This window comes from Xiphophorus maculatus, chromosome 4, assembly GCF_002775205.1.
Source record: "Xiphophorus maculatus strain JP 163 A chromosome 4, X_maculatus-5.0-male, whole genome shotgun sequence".
Taxonomy (NCBI): Eukaryota; Metazoa; Chordata; class Actinopteri; order Cyprinodontiformes; family Poeciliidae; genus Xiphophorus; species Xiphophorus maculatus.
This window is the reverse complement of record NC_036446.1, coordinates 319902-338452: the sequence shown is the minus strand read 5'-3', so window position 1 is coordinate 338452 and position 18551 is coordinate 319902. Positions and strand designations below refer to the sequence as shown.

Below are 18551 nucleotides of genomic sequence, written 5' to 3'. Positions count from 1 at the left end.
AGGTTTAAAACCTTTACTAAAACTAGTGATGTGACGTGATGTGCCGAGGCCTCCAGGCCTGTGTCGAGTAATGGAGGGGGCGTTTCCGTAAAGCGCGTATCGAGGCTTGCTTCATTTAGGGGAGGAGCCGAAAACGATGACGTCCGAAGCCTCGCTGCCTGGCTGTACCACGTGACTGCTTCAGGAAGTGGCTCAGAGTTTGGCTCGGGGTTTGACAGCTTTAGAAACCCCACAGGCTCCATTCAATATGTGGGTTGTTGTAGGCGAGTTGGGTCAGTTGAGAGAGTGGATAGAGTTTGGATAGTTTGGATAACAGAGTTTGGATAATGGTTATTTAGTTTGAGACAGTTAGTTTGGTGTTTGGAGAGTTTAGTAGATAGATAGATAGATAGATAGATAGATAGATAGATAGATAGATAGATAGATAGATAGATAGATAGATAGATAGATAGATAGATAGATAGATAGATAGATAGATAGATAGATAGATAGATAGATAGATAGATAGATAGATAGATAGATAGATAGATAGATAGATAGATAGATAGGAGTAGGATGGATCCGGCGAGAAAGAGGAGGATTTCTCCTATGTGGGAACATTTCTATTTGATAAGCCCTAACAAGGTAAGGTGAACTGAACATTTGCAGATGCATTAGGTTTGCTTATGAGGAACTGTATTTTTCACAGTTTCTTATGTTCTGTAAAGGTGAGGTGTTTATTGTGCTCCAAGGAGTTGGGGTACAATAACAACACCTCATCCATGTAGTGTCAAAAAAGAGAAATCGTTTGAAACCAAAAACTGTGGAGAAATTGTTGTTTCTTAATAAAAATGCATGAAATCATCCAAGTTACACAAGCATTAGCCTGTTCACTACCCCTCCCTAGTTCCACAGGCACTTTCACTGTCCTCTGCCTGATTAAGCCCAGGCCATTTTTCTAGAGTCACAGAAAAACATTATTACACAACATGCCATATCACATGACACTACTATTTTGGGAATAATTACACACAGAGGATACATTCAAACAATATTTTATTATACACATATGTGTATACATAATTTATGTAGACAAATGATTTCGTCCTACACCTTTTGTGACGTCATTCCCAAGAGCCATAATAGACAAAAATTCAATGCATCACACGTGTTAAGATACAGCTGGCTGTGATTATACACCTGGCCAGTAGGTGGTTTCGTGTGCACATGAAGCTTCAAGAAATGAACCCTTTCTGAACCAGTTGGCTCAATGAATCATGAGGCTTCATCTCACCATCACTAACTAAAACCAATGAATAGTTAAGAAACACCAATGAATACAAATAAAAGGTCATAGATATTTTCCACTACTTAGTGGTCAATATCTTACCCGGGGACTAAATGTACTGAACCTCTAAATCCGTGGTAACAGCCAAGTCACACAGACTCCCGCTATCACCAGCCAGAGGAGGGAACCGCTGTCTGAGCCAAGAGGCCGAGAAGCGAGGCCAGGCGCTGGGAAGGGAAACCATTTCAACCTCGACCGTCCCGTTTTGACTCCCGGTTCGGAAAATGTGACAGTTTATAAAAAATAAGAACTGTAAATAGAAAACATTGTTTCAACATCACTGATGTTTTGCAGCGGAAAATAAAGAGACATGAGCTGAATTAAACTAAAAGCTCGTGTGAAAAAGAAACAGATTTGGTCATTTCTAGTCACGTGATTTGCTGAGCTCCAATAGAAAGCCTGGAAGTTAAAACACGTTTAAAAACGTTTGATCCTCACATAGAGGTTTAAATATGAGTGCAGCTGACATGTTATGTGTACAAGTCATGGGATTTCCATTTCATTACAATGACTGTAGCTGTTTGGTTGAAATTAACGAAGCCTTTCAGTGATTGTGACTCTACACAATGAGCCTACACCGCCCCCTAGTGGAGGGTCTGTTCCATTGAGGTTAATTTACACATTTATATTTTATTGTTGAGGGGCACAAACAGATGCACACATAAAAATAAAATGTAAATAATAATCATTTATTTAATGTTGGGGCAGGTGCTCCCCACTGCCCGTCTCATAGGTTTTTATTGGGTTAATAAAAGTTCAATTAAATAAACCTGTCCATGCAGGACCAGTGCATCAACACATTGTTTGTAGAATATTTAGCTATTATATAAAAGTGAATTGTGTAGTTATTTGATTTTCCATTGAGGCAAACCAGGTGAGGCGCTCTGCTGCCTTCAGGTGCTCTCCAAATTATCAGTTTTTCCACAACTGAGACTCTGATTTTCACTGATAAATCCGTTACTTCAGCCCAGATTTAGTTTAAGGTTTGTCATGGCTGTACTGTTCATAACACATGAGGATAAGTTGTTTAATAAATATTTAACTCAACAAAAAATGTTTCTGTAAAACAAACAAAAACATATTGAAATTGTAAATATAATAAATCGTAGACATAATTTTTAGCATTCCTCAATAATTTTTAGTATTCCTCTGTCAGGCTCTTGAAAGTCATATTTTCTCAGCAGCACCTGAAAGCATCAGGGCAGTGTACCGCTCCTCCTCCAGCAGAAGGAGCATCATCCTGGGAGCCGGATGCAGAGCCTCCGCCTGGACGTGAAGCTCCTGGCGTGGAGGTGGGGGATTCTCCAGTGGGATGCAGCTCTGTGATGGGACGATCCGCCGCGCACCATGGGCAACAAGCAGACGACCTTCACCGAGGAGCAGCTTGAGGCGTATCAGGTCTGCCCCGCATAAATCACGACACTTCACAGCCACAACAGGCAGGACGGAGCTGAGGCTGCTGATTGGATCCCCGAAGACAGATGCTGACCCGTTTCTCTGCTTGTTTACAGGACTGCACCCATTTCACCCGGAAGGAGATCCTGAGGTGAGTCACATCACACTTCATCAGGAGGAGGAGGGCTGAGACACAGAGACATAGGAGACGTAGGAGACACAGAGACATCGTCTCAGCCACAAACCAGACAGAAACAGCCTGAAAATAGGTCAGCTGGAGTCCAGCTGGAGTCCAGCTGGAGTCCAGCTGGACTCCAGGTGGAGTCCAGGTAAGCAGAAATAGGATCCAGAATCAGAGTAGACGTGTGAACTCAGCTCTCCAGAACGGCGGCGTCATCATGTCAGGGTTCCTGCAGTGAGACAGTGGCGAGGTGTACAGCTGGACAAGCTGGTGTTCCTAGCAGTTGCTTTGGTCACATGAAGAGGACTTTTGGTGGATTTATGAGACAAATGCTGCCGACAGGGAGGAGGAGAAGTTCTTCACAGGAATTATTCATTATCTGCCATTTAGACCAGTTTATTCAGAAAACATTTGACACAGTCCTGAAAGGTCTGACCAGAATCAGACATGGACAGCAGGACGTCTCACTGTGTCTAGTTGTAGTGGTTTCTGGTGTCAGCAGGGGGCGGCGCCAGGACGGATGGACCGTTGTCTCACCGTGCCTCTGTGCTCTGCAGCCTCCACGGACGGTACCGGGAGCTGGCTCCACACCTGGTGCCGCTGGACTACACCAACAACCCGGACATCAAAGTCCCGATGGCGCTCATCGTCACCATGCCGGAGCTCAAGGTACGCAGGTCCACCGCCGGGTCCTCCAGAACCTGGGCCGACAGATACAGATGTTCTCCTGTTCTTCAACAGGTGGATGCTCGTCTCCACTGATGTGTGTGTGTGTGTGTGTGTGTGTGTGTGTGTGTGTGTGTGTGTGTGTGTGTGTGTGTGTGTGTGTGTGTGTGTGTGTACCATGTATTTAGTGCATTGTTAGGACCATTTTCCTGACACATATTATGTTGTGGGGACAAATTCTGTTGTCTTGGGTTTTACGACTAGGGATGTTTAGTGTCACAATGACATTCCCTGAATCGACCCAAACAGTCAAGGCGTCACTCTAGAGCTCACCTCCTTTTGCTTATCCCAAGTATAAGATACAGCAATAAGTATTTAAAAATAATAACAGTCTTATAAGATGGTATGTATATTCTATTCTGAGGTTAGGTAGTGTCTTCACATAAATAAAGATAAAGCCTGAAGGATTAGGACATTCCAGTTGGGGACAGGGAAGCCATGTTCAGGTGATAAAGGAGGTTTAACGCTGTTTTGGACGCGGAGAGCGGTAACACAAGCTAGCGGGATTCAGACTCCCTGTTTCTAATTAATGGGCAATTAATAAAGAAAAGTGTTTATTTTAGGCTACACTCTTTTATTTGGCCTAATTTAATAACGCTATTAGCGCCGCCTCGGTGTTAAGTCGTATCTGTGATATCTTCACACTTAAGAAGTAGAGTCACTCTTAGCAGTTGTCTTTTATAGGTTTATTCTGTCTTGAACACAACTTAACACTACAGGCATCAACGTCTTCTCAGCCTGGTCTTCTTCTCTAGAACTATCCTCTAGGCTATTCCACTACTCCCTCTAGTGGACAGGGGTAATACAACTAAACTCAACTGAGTAACTAACTCAGTATACTACAGTATCTAAGCTGAGAAGAATTTCAGAACTTAATCAGAACTTAATTAACTAGATCAGCTTAAGTTCTGATAACTTAATCAGAACTTAAGCTGGGTCAAACAGGCGTCTAACCAGCGGTGGCCCCCCAAGGTGATCAGGCCTCGAAGTCAAGTTCTGTGTCCAATTATTAGGTGAGTTTGGTGATAAATAAAGCTTGAAAAACGAGGAAGCTAACGTTTGGTAGCGCAAGTTGTTGGGTTTCTAATTATAGCTGCAGTTTTTAGTTCGGTTTTGGTTAGTTATATTGTAAATCAGGTTCTTTCTGAGTTGTTTGTTTGTAGATTTTCAGAGCGTCTAGTGGTTCGTTATTCTGAGTATTTTTTAATTGTTGGTTTTGGTTTCGTTTGACTTCGCGGTCAGTTTTGGTTTAGAGCGGGGAGACGGGGCGGCTGTGTTAAGAGAACATTAATTATTGAATTTATTATTATTTCGTTTTGAGGAAGTATGATTAAATTAATTTTGAGCCTAAAGACTGTTTAGCAGATCTTTAACTTGCAGGTTTATCCATAAATATTTAGACAGAGGTGGAGGAAAATAAAATGGCGGACTGGCTGCCTTCTGTGTAGTTTTTTAGTTTTATTTCTAAATAACCTAATAGAAGGTAAAATTGTTTATTTCGTTTGGGAGTAGTAAGAAGTGGATGAATTAAAGCTTTAAGGCTGTTTTGAAAACCTGAAAGTTGTTGATCTATTAAGATTTGGGATCTAATTGATCGAGCTGCAGAGGAGGAAATTCAAAATGGCTGCTGTCCTTGTTATTATTCTAGTTTATTTTTTAACTGTAAACGGTTGGATTTATTATTTTGTTTAGGGAGCTTGCAGGCTGTTTAGCAGAACTTTAAGTTGAGTTTTTGTCCTGATTGGAGTTCAGTTACTGGGTCCGGTGGGGAAATAAAGTTGGGTTTAGTTTATGTGAACCCGCTGTGTGTGTGTGAGGCTATTCCTCTAGAACCTGGACCGCATTGATGACTCCTGAGTCCCAGAGTCGCCTTCCTATAGGCTGATACGTACCGGGTCCACTAACACACTAACCCTTAACACCGCAGAAGAGTTTCTCTGTAGATTCTCTGCGTTTCGGTCTGTTTGTGTTCTGTGGAGAGCGAGAATGTGTGTTTGTGTGTGTGTGTGTGTGTGTGTGTTGGTGTGTGTGTGTGTGTGTGTGTGTTAGTTGGGCGACGGCGGTTGCCGCTGGTCTGGTTCGCGGTCCCGTTCGGTGCCGGCAGTGGCCGCTTGTCGGCCCCAGGCGGCGGCGGCTCCTGATGGCAAGAGGAGACAAGAAAAGCGGAGGATCTTTATTTTTCTGGAATAGTTCTTAAAGATTAAAATAGTTAAATAAATAGTTAAAATAGTTCTTAAAGAACTGTTAGTTGTTGGTTCTGGTGTGTTTCGGTTCCTCGGCGTCCTGCGTTCCTCCTGCAGTCCCAAAGTGAGGATTAGTGGTCCGATGTGGTTCTCTTTATGGACCGGAGCGGCTCTCCTGATTGGTGGTTTGGGTTCTGTTAGTGTGGGATTGGTCCGGGTGTGAAGTGCTGCGCTGTGCTGCCCCCTATGTGTGATTGGTGTGTATTGTTCTGGTTCCTAGCGTGTGTAACCTGAGAGTTTTGTTTTGTTGGGAGGCGGGAAAATAAATGGAGTTTGTGTTAAATAAAGTTTAGTGTTAAAATCTTAAATTTTGGAATTCCAATTTTGGTAAAGAGTAATTGGAATTTAGTTTTGATTAATTGGTTTTGTTTCTGAGTTTGGAGGAGCGAACCTGCATTTTTCTGGACTGTTTCTAGTTTTCAGAAAAGGAAAAGGATTTTTTAAAGAATATTTTTAAGTGTTTCTAGATCTGGAAAGTGTGTATCTACGGTTTACGTCCCCGCCAGAGGAAATGTGTGTTTTTAAATGTGTTTGTTGGAACTGATGTAGGCTAGGTTGGTTTTTATCTTTATTTAAAGGTTTGAGCTCTTCAATAATGTGTTACTTTGTTCTAAAAGGAGGGGCAGAAAGAGAAATTGAGGTGGAAGAGAGGGATGGATTTTTGTTCATTTGTGGGTGTTATAGTGAGAATGAGATTGTTTCGTTGTTTGTTGTGGGTGCAGAAAGTGGATTACGTCTTGCGACAACCTGAGGCTTCAACAGACAGGTGACCGAGGATCTGGCTGGGTTAGGTGTTAGAGATTTTCACTCTCGGGGTGTCCGAGCCCACCACCATTGGTTCCGGCCCATAGTGGTACCCTATAGGTAGTGCACGCTCACTCAAAATCAGACATCTATCCTGGGCCACGGGGTGCTATCTGATGGAGGTGTATGGTGTGGGCGGATGTTCCTGCGAACATCCTTTTGGTTTGTATGTGCAGAGTAAGGTGCCTGGAATATGGCTGGCATATTCCTGTGGGTGTTGGTGCTCCGTTTAGTAGGAGGAGGAGAGAGGAGCTGGTAGGATGAGGTTCTAAAGAAGGGAGTGGTTAGGTTTAGGGTAAAGTGTTGGTGAAAGCTAAAAGGTTGTGTGTGTGTGGAGGGGAGGTTTAAAGGGGGGGTTAGGGTTATTAAAAGGGGATGGTTAAGGTGAGGGAGAGATGGAGTGGAAGAGTTAAAGTTAAAACAAATTGGTAAAAAAGTAAAAAATATAAAAAATATGGGAATTATGAGATGGAGAGTCAGAGAGTGGGAGTGGGTACCCTAACCCTTAACTCCACCAGTAGGTCGTAAGGTAGCCTTGATCCTTGAACCAAGGTCAAATGGTAACTCAATGTAGAGGTATACATCCTGGGGTCAGGGATGTAGAGGTTAGAGGTTAGACTGTAGAAATGAATGGAAGTCAATGGAAAGTCCCTGCAAAGACAGTGAGACAAACGTGTGTGTGTGTGCAGGAGAACCCGTTCAGGGACAGGATTGTGGAGACGTTCTCTGAGGACGGACAGGGCAACATGAGCTTCAATGACTTCGTGGACATGTTTTCAGCTCTCTGTGAGACGTCCCCCAGAGAGCTGAAGACCATCTATGCCTTCAAGATCTACGGTAGGACGCTCTCTCATGAACCTGAGGATGAACACTCCTCTCTCAGGTTCTCATCCTATCAGAATCACTACATAATAAAACCTAAAGTTGTTCAAATCTGAGGCTGAACTGTGATGAATTTCAAACCTTCCTTCACCACTTCAGTCTGACCTTCTCGCCTTGGTTTTGGTGCAGAAAGTCGCTGCGTTTCTGTTACAAAAGCAAAACTTTTTCAATAATCTGTTAAACACCGTTGTGCAAATTGAGTGTTTCCGCTGAATAAGAAAATCCATTACAATCACATGTGGATAAGCTTGTTCACGTGGAAACACTGGAGTTTCCACTGACCAAAGTGGAATTATGAAAATTAATTTGCTCAATATAAACATACCAAGTTTGATAAAACTCTGGTTTTATGCCAATTCCTTCTTCACCAGATGGAAACAAGATGCAGGTGTCAGATTTTAGTGTTGGTGGATTTCTCTTTAGTCTTTGGAGCCAGGAGCCATTTCTGCTGCTAGCGCTAGACTAGCACATTAGCTTGGGTTGTATTTACCCAGAATGCCCTGCACTGTAGTCCACTTCCTGCTTTTGGAGCGGTCTCCGGTCCGCTTGGTGTTCACATTCAAAGCGAACCCAGACCGAGGTTTGGAGGACCAGAGGTCAGAGGTCGATTAGCGTTCACACCAACTGAACCGCAGTTGGATTAAAATGGAAGCACCTTAAAACTCTCCAAAGACATGAACATTTCTGTCCAAACAAAATGTCCTCAGGTCCAATCTGTCTATTACATTGTTATTATAAATGTAATAATAATGATTACTCAGCATCTCAACAGGTGATTTTCAATTTAGTTTATTTTCTAGGATGCAGATCATCGAAGTCACTGTGAAAACTAAAACATACACAAACATTAGAATACAAAACTTAAAGAAATAAAACAAAACATCACCAGGGAACACCAAGCGTTGGTTTCTTTGTGCCTGTCATGAAGTGTGGTGGATGGTGGTGAGGCAGACGCTGATGATGCAAATGACGATCTTTACACAAAGTACAAAGTCCAAAAACCAGGCAGCACAGCTGACAGCTAAGGCTCAACACTGGCAGCAACTGGTCCAACGAATGGACAACAGGACAGATTGACAGGTTAGACGAGACGAGACCCCACAAAGACACAGAAACACGGGTGACATTAAATACACAGGAGGTAATCAGGAAACGAGACACACCTGGGAACAATCAATAAGAAGACAGGACAACATGGAGACACAGAGACTTAAAATAAACACACAGAAAAACTCACATCATAACAGTGAAAAACATTCATTGGTACAAAAACGCTGCCAGATTTTCTAGGCCTGCCCTCATTGGCTACGGCAGCCTGGGAGGCACATACAAAACAAAGAAACATTACAAAGAGCAAATACCATTAAACAAAACAAAATATAAACAACAGTGCTAATCAAAAGAAACATCCATAAACAATCTGCAAAATCTGGAAATTCATTTCAAACAATTTTTACAAATTTAACTTAAATAGTCTACAATTTTAAATAATTTACACAATTGATTATGAATAGTTTACTACCATTACAAAAATAATAACTAGCAGCGTTTTAGTAAAAGAAATGAAAAGCAGAATCTGAGCTGCTGTGTCTTCCTGCTCCAGACTTCAACAGGGACAATTTCATCTGTAAGGAGGATCTGCAGAAGACCCTGAACAAGCTGACCAAAGGAGAGCTGACCCCAGAGGAGGTCAGGCTGGTGTGCGACAAGGCCATCGAGGAGGCCGACCTCGACGCCGACAACAAGCTCTCCTTCGCCGACTTCGAGAACATGATCTCCAAAGCTCCAGACTTCCTGAGGTAACGTCTCCAACATCACAGCCAACATTTCACCTGGAAACGGGTCAGAGAGGAAATGGGTCAGAGAGGAAACGGGTCAGAGAGGAAACGGGTCAGAGAGAAAACGGGTCAGAGAGGAAACATTTCAGAGAGGAAACGGGTCAGAGAGGAAACGGGTCAGAGAGGAAACGGGTCAGAGAGGAAACGGGTCAGAGAGAAAACGGGTCAGAGAGAAAACGGGTCAGAGAGGAAACATTTCAGAGAGGAAACGGATCAGAGAGGAAACGGGTCAGAGAGGAAACGGGTCAGAGAGAAAACGGGTCAGAGAGAAAACGGGTCAGAGAGGAAACGGGTCAGAGAGAAAACGGGTCAGAGAGAAAACGGGTCAGAGAGGAAACATTTCAGAGAGGAAACGGGTCAGAGAGGAAACATTTCAGAGAGGAAACGGGTCAGAGAGGAAACGGGTCAGAGAGGAAACGGGTCAGAGAGGAAACATTTCAGAGAGGAAACGGGTCAGAGAGGAAACGGGTCAGAGAGGAAACGGGTCAGAGAGGAAACGGGTCAGAGAGGAAACATTTCAGAGAGGAAACGGGTCAGAGAGGAAACGGGTCAGAGAGGAAACGGGTCAGAGAGGAAACATTTCAGAGAGGAAACATTTCAGAGAGGAAACGGGTCAGAGAGGAAACATTTCAGAGAGGAAACGGGTCAGAGAGGAATTAATGGGAATAAAAGATCAGAACAATCGTGTAAATGCGTGCGATAAAGGCGGAGGTTAGAGACTCCACAGAGCGCCACCTCCTGATCAGCCATCACCTGATCAATAACAGCCTTTAACTGAGCCACGTCAAGCGGAACCAGCAAAACAATCGGATCAGAGCCGTAAACCCGGCAAGGCCTGGAGCGCCGCATGGAGCTGCAGAGATAAAAGCTTTTACTGCTGACCATCCATCACCAGGGGGAGGGGGCTCAGGGGATGCTGTCACCATGGCAACAGCAACCAGTGAGGTCACATTACTGTCGGGGGGGAGGGGGAGGAGGTGACCTGCCGAGTCACTGGAGCTCCAGTCAGAACCAGGATGAAGAGGAATCAATAATCAGTGATGTGGATAAAGCGTCTGCTTCTTCTTCTCTGTTTCTGCAGCAACTTCCACGTACGAATATGAGGGCAGTCCTCCAACAGAGATCCTGTAGAGGACAGATGTCTCACCTCGACTCATTCCTGACTCCACTGAGTCTGCAGTCTGTGACCAGGACCGGTTCTGGATCTTCTGGATCACTCTGATTGTTCTGGACCCAGCTGAACCCTACTGGACCCATCTGGTTCCGGCGCTGTGGAACAACCTGGACTTGGTCTAAAAGCACACGGTTAAAGGGCAAACAGCGAGCAGCTATGCAACCCCAGCTCCCCTCCTCGCATGCTGTACATAGCTGCTTAGTGACGCCTTCTGCTGCAAACTGACAATCATTGTAAACTGTGGCTCAGTTAAAGGAAGGGCTCTCTGTCAGTCTGGCTTTCACACTCCTTCACCTGTCGACAGGTATGATCACACCTTCACCTGTTCAGCTCTGAATGTTTTCTGGCAAATAAAAGGTTTGATTTGGTCCGCTGCGTCTCAGCCTCATTCAACCAGAGTCCTGGAGTCAGAGTCACTCATCTGGCAGAGGTCCACTTCCTGCTTCATGTGCCTTCACACACACACACATTAATGAGCTCCATCACAGACAGATAATTGACCTCTCAGTGGTCATAATGTTTTGCCTTATTATCACTGCTACAGTAATAAATGCTTCATGGTGACTCAGGTACTAAACGCCTGGTTCTCTACAGGCAGCCTGTACTGCTGTGGGTCAGAACCAGACATAGGCAGAGGGACTACCAGGGGATTCCAGGTAGATTCCAGGTAGATTCCAGGTAGATTCCAGCCCAGAGGCCGTTCATGCAGGGCCGGCCCAAGGTAATATGGGGCCTTAGACAGACCCCCCCCAGCATCACTAACATGTTTAAATGTAGATTTAGTGAATCTGTGAGGGGAGACCAGGTTTAAAATCAATCACTGATTATTGGTTATTTGCTGTGACGTATTTGTGAACAAACACAAAGATTAAGATAAGATAAGATAAAATAGGATAAGATAAGATTTATTTATCATTGTCATCAACAGATTACAGATTGAGATTTGCTCGACTCGAGTTAAGATGCAGGTTATGTGTATATACATAATATACCAAGATAAAGAAATAAATAGTACAAAATGAGAAATAAATAGACATCAGAAGATGGTTGCAGCGCCTGGAGGTGTCGCAACAGAATTGACATTTTTAACAAAGTGGTGTCAAGAGCAGAAGTTCTTATGCCTTTGAATTTAGTGCCATGATTGCCATCGGGTAAAAACTGTTTTTAGGCGATTTGTCCTGGTTTTTATTGCTCTGTATCTCTTGCCTGATGGCAGCAGCTGGAAGAGACCATGGCCAGGGTGTGAAGAGTCATTTAAAATGTCCAAAACTTTCTTGTGGAGCCTGGAAGTGTAAATCTGTTCCATAGTGGGGAGGCGGCAGCCTATGGTTCTCTCTGCTGCCCTAACAACCCTCTGGAGCGCCTTCTTGTCCGCGGATGTGCTGCTGCCGTACCAGACACACAGACCGTACATGAGCACACTCTCTATGGAGCAGTGATAGAAGGCCTGCAGCAGGTCTGAGGGGAGACGGTTCTTCTTGAGTATTCTCAGAAAGTACAGTCTCTGCTGTGCCTTCTTCAACAGCTCCTTGGTGTTGGTGCTCCAGGTTAGCTTGTCCTCCAACTCCATGCCCAGAAACCTGAACACTGGGACCCTCTCCACACAGGTCCCACTGATGGTGAGAGGCTGGATGTCCGTTTTGTTCTTCCTGAAGTCGATCACCAGCTCCTTTGTTTTGGAGGTGTTGAGGAGCAGGTTATTGACTTTGCACCACTCTGACAGCCGCTTCACCTCATCCCTGTACTCCAGCTCCCCCTTCCCGCCTGAGATGAGACCAACAACAGTCGTGTCATCTGCAGACTTTATGATCTTGTTGCTGAGGTGGTTGGAGACAGTCATGAGTGTAGAGGGTGTAGAGAAGTGGGCTGAGCACGCAACCCTGTGGCGATCCGGTGTTCAGGCTCAGAGCAGTGGAGGTGTGGGGGCCCAGTCTGACCCTCTGGGAGCGACCTGTTAGGAAGTCCAGGATCCAACTGCAGGTGGCTGATGGGAGCCCAAGGTTTGCTAGCTTGGACACCAGACGTTGGGGAAGTATGGTATTAAATGCTGAGCTGAAGTCCACAAAGAGCATTCTGACGTAGCTCCCCTGCTTCTCTAAGTGGGTCAGGGCAGCATGAAGTGCTGTGGATACAGCGTCCTCTGTGGACCTCTTTGCTTTGTAGGCAAATTGGAGAGGGTCCAGCTCAGCAGGCAGGCCAGCGAGGATGTGACTCCGCACCAGTCTCTCCAAGCACTTCATGATGATCGGTGTGAGTGCCACTGGACGGTAGTCGTTCAGGGTGTTGATGTTGGTTCTTTTCGGCAGGGGGACAATGGTAGAGGACTTTAGGCAGGGAGGGACTGTGGCTTGAGACAGGGACTGGTTAAAAATCTTTGTGAAGATTCCAGCCAGTAGGTCTGCACAGTCTTTAAGCACCCGTCCCGACACACCGTCAGGTCCCGCAGCCTTCCTTGGGTTCACCTTCCTCATCACCTGCCTCACCTCACTCTCCTCTACTGTGAGAGCAGAGCTGCTGTGGACAGGCAGCTGTGATGGAGCTGTGGTAGGTGTCACCTCAAAGCGGGCAAAGAAGATATTCATCTCCTCTGCCAGGGAAGTGGTTCCCTCCGTGCATGGCTGGTTGCTGGATCTGTAGTTTGTAATGTGCTGAACACCCTGCCACACCTGCCTGGTGTTGTTGCTCCTGAGCTGCTTCTCTATTCTCCCTCCGTATGATGCCTTAGCTTGGCAGATGCCTCTTCTCAGGTTGGCTCTGGCAGAACTGTAGAGTGCTTTGTCCCCAGACCTGAAAGCAGCGTTCCTGGCTTTCAAGGGGCCCCGGACCTCCTTAGTCATCCAGGGTTTCCTATTCGGATAGATCTTCATGAGTCTGTTCCTGGTGACATTGTCTGTGCAGAACCTGATGTAGTCCAAGACTGCTGAGGTGTAGTTCTCCAGGTCCTGATGTGCAAAAACCTCCCAGTCAGTTCTCTGGAAGCAGTCCTGTAGTTGGTGAGAGGCATCCTCAGGCCAGATGGTGACAGTCCGGGTTGTACTGGGGACACGTTTCCGCAGGGGGGTGTAACCAGGGATCAGTAGCAGGGACACCTGATCAGACTGGCCAAGGTGTGCTAAGGGTTTAGCCCTGTATGCTTGTCTGATGTTTGTGTCCAGCTTGTCCAGAGTTTTATCACCCCTGGTTGTCCACTTTACGTGTTGATGGAGTTTAGGGAGGACTGATTTCAGATCAGCATGACTAAAGTCCCCAGAGACGATGTGAACAGCCTCGGGGTTCTGGTTCTGGTTGTTGCTGATAGCATCATGCAGGAGTCCCACGGCCGAGCTAGCGTTAGCATCCGGTGCTATGTAAACCTATCGGGTCTGCATTTAATTGTGATGAACTCCACGCCTGGAGAACAGTGGCTAACAACTACTGTGGAGTTCGTACACCAGCTGTTATTTACATAAACTCATAGTCCACCTCCTCTTTTCTGACCGGAGCTGCTGATCGGTCCTGTCGGTGTGCTGTGTAGCCTGCTAGCTCGACCTCTGGTCCGGTATGGTTGGATTTAACTACGTCTCCGTGATCAACAGGACGCAGCATTCCCGGATGAGGTTGTCAGTTGCAATCCACAGCTTCCATTCGTCCAGTTTGTTAGCGAGAGAAAGATGCTTGGTAGCGGCGGTTTGTGTGGCTGTTTCCTGAGCCTCGCTAACACGCCGCTGCGACGCCCCCTCTTCTGTTTACATCTCTGCGCCGTCGCCCTGTCGTAGATACTGGGATTATAATCCAGGGAGAGCCTGGTGTCCGAGCAACATCGACCAGAATGTTGTTGTGGACACGGAAAAGCTCCTGTGACAGACTTTCCCCGATTGCTTGACCAATGGCCAGTAAATTTTGTCGGTTTTAGGTGTTTTTAACCGAGCAGAGTGGAAAAGACAAATTTCGAGTCGGTGAGCACAGAGCCGCTGCGTCTACATGCGCCGCCATCTTGAGTTATTACACCATATTGTAGCCATGGTAACACAACAATCAAACTATCAAGATGATTATTTAAACTTTTACAAACTAAACGTCCTAATTAAATCCTAAATGTAGTTTTTTTTCTCAGCTGATGCATTAAATAAAATGTAATAACATTGTTATTCTCTATAAATTATGCTACAGGTTTAGATCTATGGTCTGTGTTACAATTAAACCATTTCTAGGGGCCCCTGAATCTCTGGAGGCCCCTGAATGGCCCCTACCAGCAGCTACTGAGTTTTCTTTGCCTTGATATCTCAGTCTTATAATTCTAGATCTAGAGGTGCCAACATAGAAAACTGATGTAGAGTGAACCCTCTGAGCTTTTTGGTCTTTAAATCATCTCCAGCCAGGTTAGAGGTTAAACTGAAGTACTAGGGCTTATTTAATAAAATAGCATAAGATTTTCTTATTTCATAACTTCATAACCTTTGACCTTTGACCTTCTCTCCTCTGGTCTGTTTAACAGCTACAGTCTCAGATCAGCTCAGCCTCCAGCAGCAACATTATACCTATAGGGGAAACAAAGATTATATTAGCTTTGCATCGTCCCCACATGATGACAGTGATATGGTGTGGTCTCATTCAATATCAGATTGTTGATCAATCTGGGTTGTTGTATGGTGTTTTAAGACCTTGTTCAAAGGGCCCATTTTTAACTTTGAGCCCCCGCCCCTCCAAAGGTCTCTGCACGGCCCTGATGTGACTGATGACGGGCCTGATGGCGCTAGTGCAGTCCACCAGTCTGACCACTGGAGGGCGCCAGAAGACTGCTGACCAAGAAACAGAAAGCAGAAACGGTCAGAAGAGGAAAGCGCAGCAGGAGCAGGGTGGGGTGGGGGGTAAATGGTGTTTGTGTGTGTGTGGGTGGGGGGATAACTGGAGGGGCAGTGGGGGTCATTAAATCTCTGGGGTATTTTTTTGGTCGTTTTGTTGCTGCAAAGAAAGTTAAACTCGGTGCCTGCAGCTTTCGCCCCCTGGAGACCCAGAACAATAGGGGTTATTTCCTGCTCCTCGCTCGGCCCTGCTGCTGCTGGGGGCTTGGGTGAGTTCAGGTTGGATCTGCCGGGTTGGGTCGGTTCAGGACGGTTTCTTCACTGGAAGTCCAGGAGAAACATGAAACATGAAACTGAGACAGAGAGATTCCCCCAAACACCTCAACTTCTAGTTAAAAACCGGCATCACTTCCTGTTCTCTGGGAACCATCTGCTGTCCTTCAGGAAATGACTGACAACAGATATGACATCACTTCCTGTGAGAACCCGGATTGTCCAGCACCTGGTCCAGAAGTGTTCAGGTTTATATTCTCATAACGGCATGGCCTGGACAGCTGGACAGGCAGAGGACAGCCGTCCCGGTTCTGCTGGAGACACTCAGAGAGGAACAGAACCTGGAGCGGGTCCGGAGCCTTCCTCCATCATCAGCAGACCTTCTCCTCTTCCTCATGCTCACCAGAATATTCTGGAAGAAAAATCCTCCCAGAATCCCCTTGTGATGAGATCAGAGGGTTTCTTAAAGAACTGGATTGGTCCTGAAATCCCCCTGACCCGGTTAGAGGGAGACGGCTGCAGCCGACCCGCCAGCACGCCGTGTTCCTGGAGGTTCTGGACGAGAGATGAGAGGAAATGCTTCCTGTCATCAGAGACACCAGATCCAACCATCAGATGTTCACATTCCTCACGTCTGCAGAAAACTGCTGACAGCATTACAACCCAATCAAGCGGCCCGCTTCATGGAAACCAGAACAGCCCAGCTGCGGGGGGTTCGTTCACACAGCAGTGTGGTCTGGACCAGAACCAGAACCAAAACCAGACAATGGATGTGATGAAATCCTGAATCCAGAAGAGTTTCCATCCAGAGGGAAACAGAGACAGTTGTTTCCCTCTGGATCTCTGAGAGAAGCAGGAAAGATGTTAAAACATCCTGATTTTCCTGAACACTCTGTCTCTAAGTCAAACCTGATGGTCCGGTTGACCCGGTTTTACTGGAACCAGAACATCTGCTCCACCTCCAGCTGCTGTGGTTCTGACCCAAACCAACCTGTTCCCCTCCTGGCCTGTGGGGGCGCTGCACCAAGAACCACTGAAGGAAACGACACAAAAAACCTGTGAAGACACTGAGAGCAACTTCCTTCTTCACCAGATGGAAACAAGATGGAGGAGTCAGATTTTAGCGGTTGGAGGATTTCTGTTTAGTCTTTGGCTGAAGACCAGGAGCCATTTTGCTGCTAGCGCTAGGCTAACACGTTAGCTTTGGTTGTATTTACCCATCCTTACCTATCCAGAAAAGGACAGGTCAGGTCAAGACAGGTCAGGACAAGACAGGTCAGAACAGGACAGGTCAAGACAAGACAAGACAGGACAGGTCAAGAAAGGTCACGACATGTACGAAATGGACAGGACAGGTCAAGGAAGGTCAGAACAGGACAGGTCAGGACAAGACAGGTTAAGACAGGTCAGCACAGGTCCTGACACGTCAAGACAGGTGAGGACAGGTCAGGACACCTGACCTGGATGGTTCCTGCCTGGAGAGCATCAACACTCATTCTTCCATTCTAACGTCTCCTGGACCGGAGAGCCTCTGCACCTGGAGCGAACATTGAGTTTGTGTCAGACTTGTTCAAACAAGACGTCTTATTTTTAGTCCAGGTGTCAATCGCTTCATCTGAATTCATGACTCATTAACATTTATATAAACACACACACACACACACCCACGCACACACACAGCTGAGTAGCTGCTTCAGTATTCAGCCAGTGATCTTGATGCTGCATCTGAAGGATTTACCTCCCAGAGACGTGTCTTTGTCCTCAGCAGGGAGGTGAGTCCTATGTCTGTGGACAGATTTATGCAGGTCATAATGTCGGGTTTAGCCGCCCCTAACACACACACTCTCACACACACTCTGTCTCACAGGGGGCTGAGTGTTAGCAGATGTGCGTCCTCTGGCTGCTCTCTGCAGCTCTGATAGTTGATACATGCTCGATGCGGCGTGAAGCTGGAGGACATGGAGTCATGATGGATGCTGCAGCGTTGCACAACAACCTGCCGACTGTTTCACAACCGCTGAAGGAGTAGGTCCAGGTTCCCACCATGTTCTGGAGGAAGATCACTGACACCAAGGAGTCCCTATCAATCAACCAACAGCCATTTCTGCAGTGGGCACAATGGAGACCAAACTGTTTCAGGGTCAAAACCCAACACAGCAACAGGTAAACGAGCAGAAACAACAAACTACATACTAGACAAACTAGATAAATCCAGAAGCGTTTCCAGGTTGGGCGCCATCTTTACCATAATACAGGATGTTTACAGCAAGATTCTAAATATGCCAATACAGGAGCAGGGTGGGAACGGGGAAGAGTACGGTAGTTTCCTGACCAAAACGGGAGAATGGCAGGTGTGGTGGTGAAGTCCTGGAGTTGATCAAACGGATAAAAACAGCCTGACCTGGTTTAACAGGAGAAAATAAGCAAATCTGGAGAACAACAGAGATTTGTTGTTCAAGTTGTTTTGTCAGACGTGATTTCGGGTTTTTCACTTGTGGTGAAATTACCCAGGCCAGCAGCAGCAACTTTGTCTCCATGTGGGATCCGTTCTGCTTGCTGGTCGTTCGGGAACCGGGAACAGAAAGTTCTGCCTGGTGAATAAATATCACATCATCTCCATAACAAGTCAATTTGAAGTTTCGGTGGTTTGCAATAAATCTCAGAGGCAACAAGGAGAAAACCAAGAGAGCTAAAGCGGAGCCCTGCGGCACACCGCTCAGAGAGGCAGGAACCGTTTGAAGGCCAGACCACAGAATCCACAAAACCACAGCAAGGTCCACAGAGTCAAAGGTCACCATTAGCTCCAGAACCACCAGCAGCCAATTACTGACAGTCGAGTGACTTGGGTCTGGGTTCTGGATCTTGGTTCTGGTCCTGTTAGCTGGATGTTGCGTTGCGTCGCTGCTGGGGATCAATCGCAGCTCGGC

General features: G+C 46.1%; 1 protein-coding gene across 1 annotated transcript; it reads left to right on the top strand.

Annotated features, from left to right (window-relative positions):
* Nucleotides 1-2543: 2543 nt before the first annotated feature.
* LOC102224295 (calcium and integrin-binding family member 2-like) lies at nt 2544-10938 on the top strand. Its single transcript, XM_005816830.2, has 6 exons — nt 2544-2725; nt 2839-2873; nt 3461-3572; nt 7366-7513; nt 9162-9357; nt 10478-10938. The coding sequence occupies exons 1-6, from the start codon at nt 2675-2677 to the stop codon at nt 10497-10499; spliced, it is 564 nt and encodes a 187-aa protein (XP_005816887.1). The 5' UTR covers nt 2544-2674; the 3' UTR covers nt 10500-10938.
* The last annotated feature ends 7613 nt before the right edge of the window (nt 10939-18551 follow it).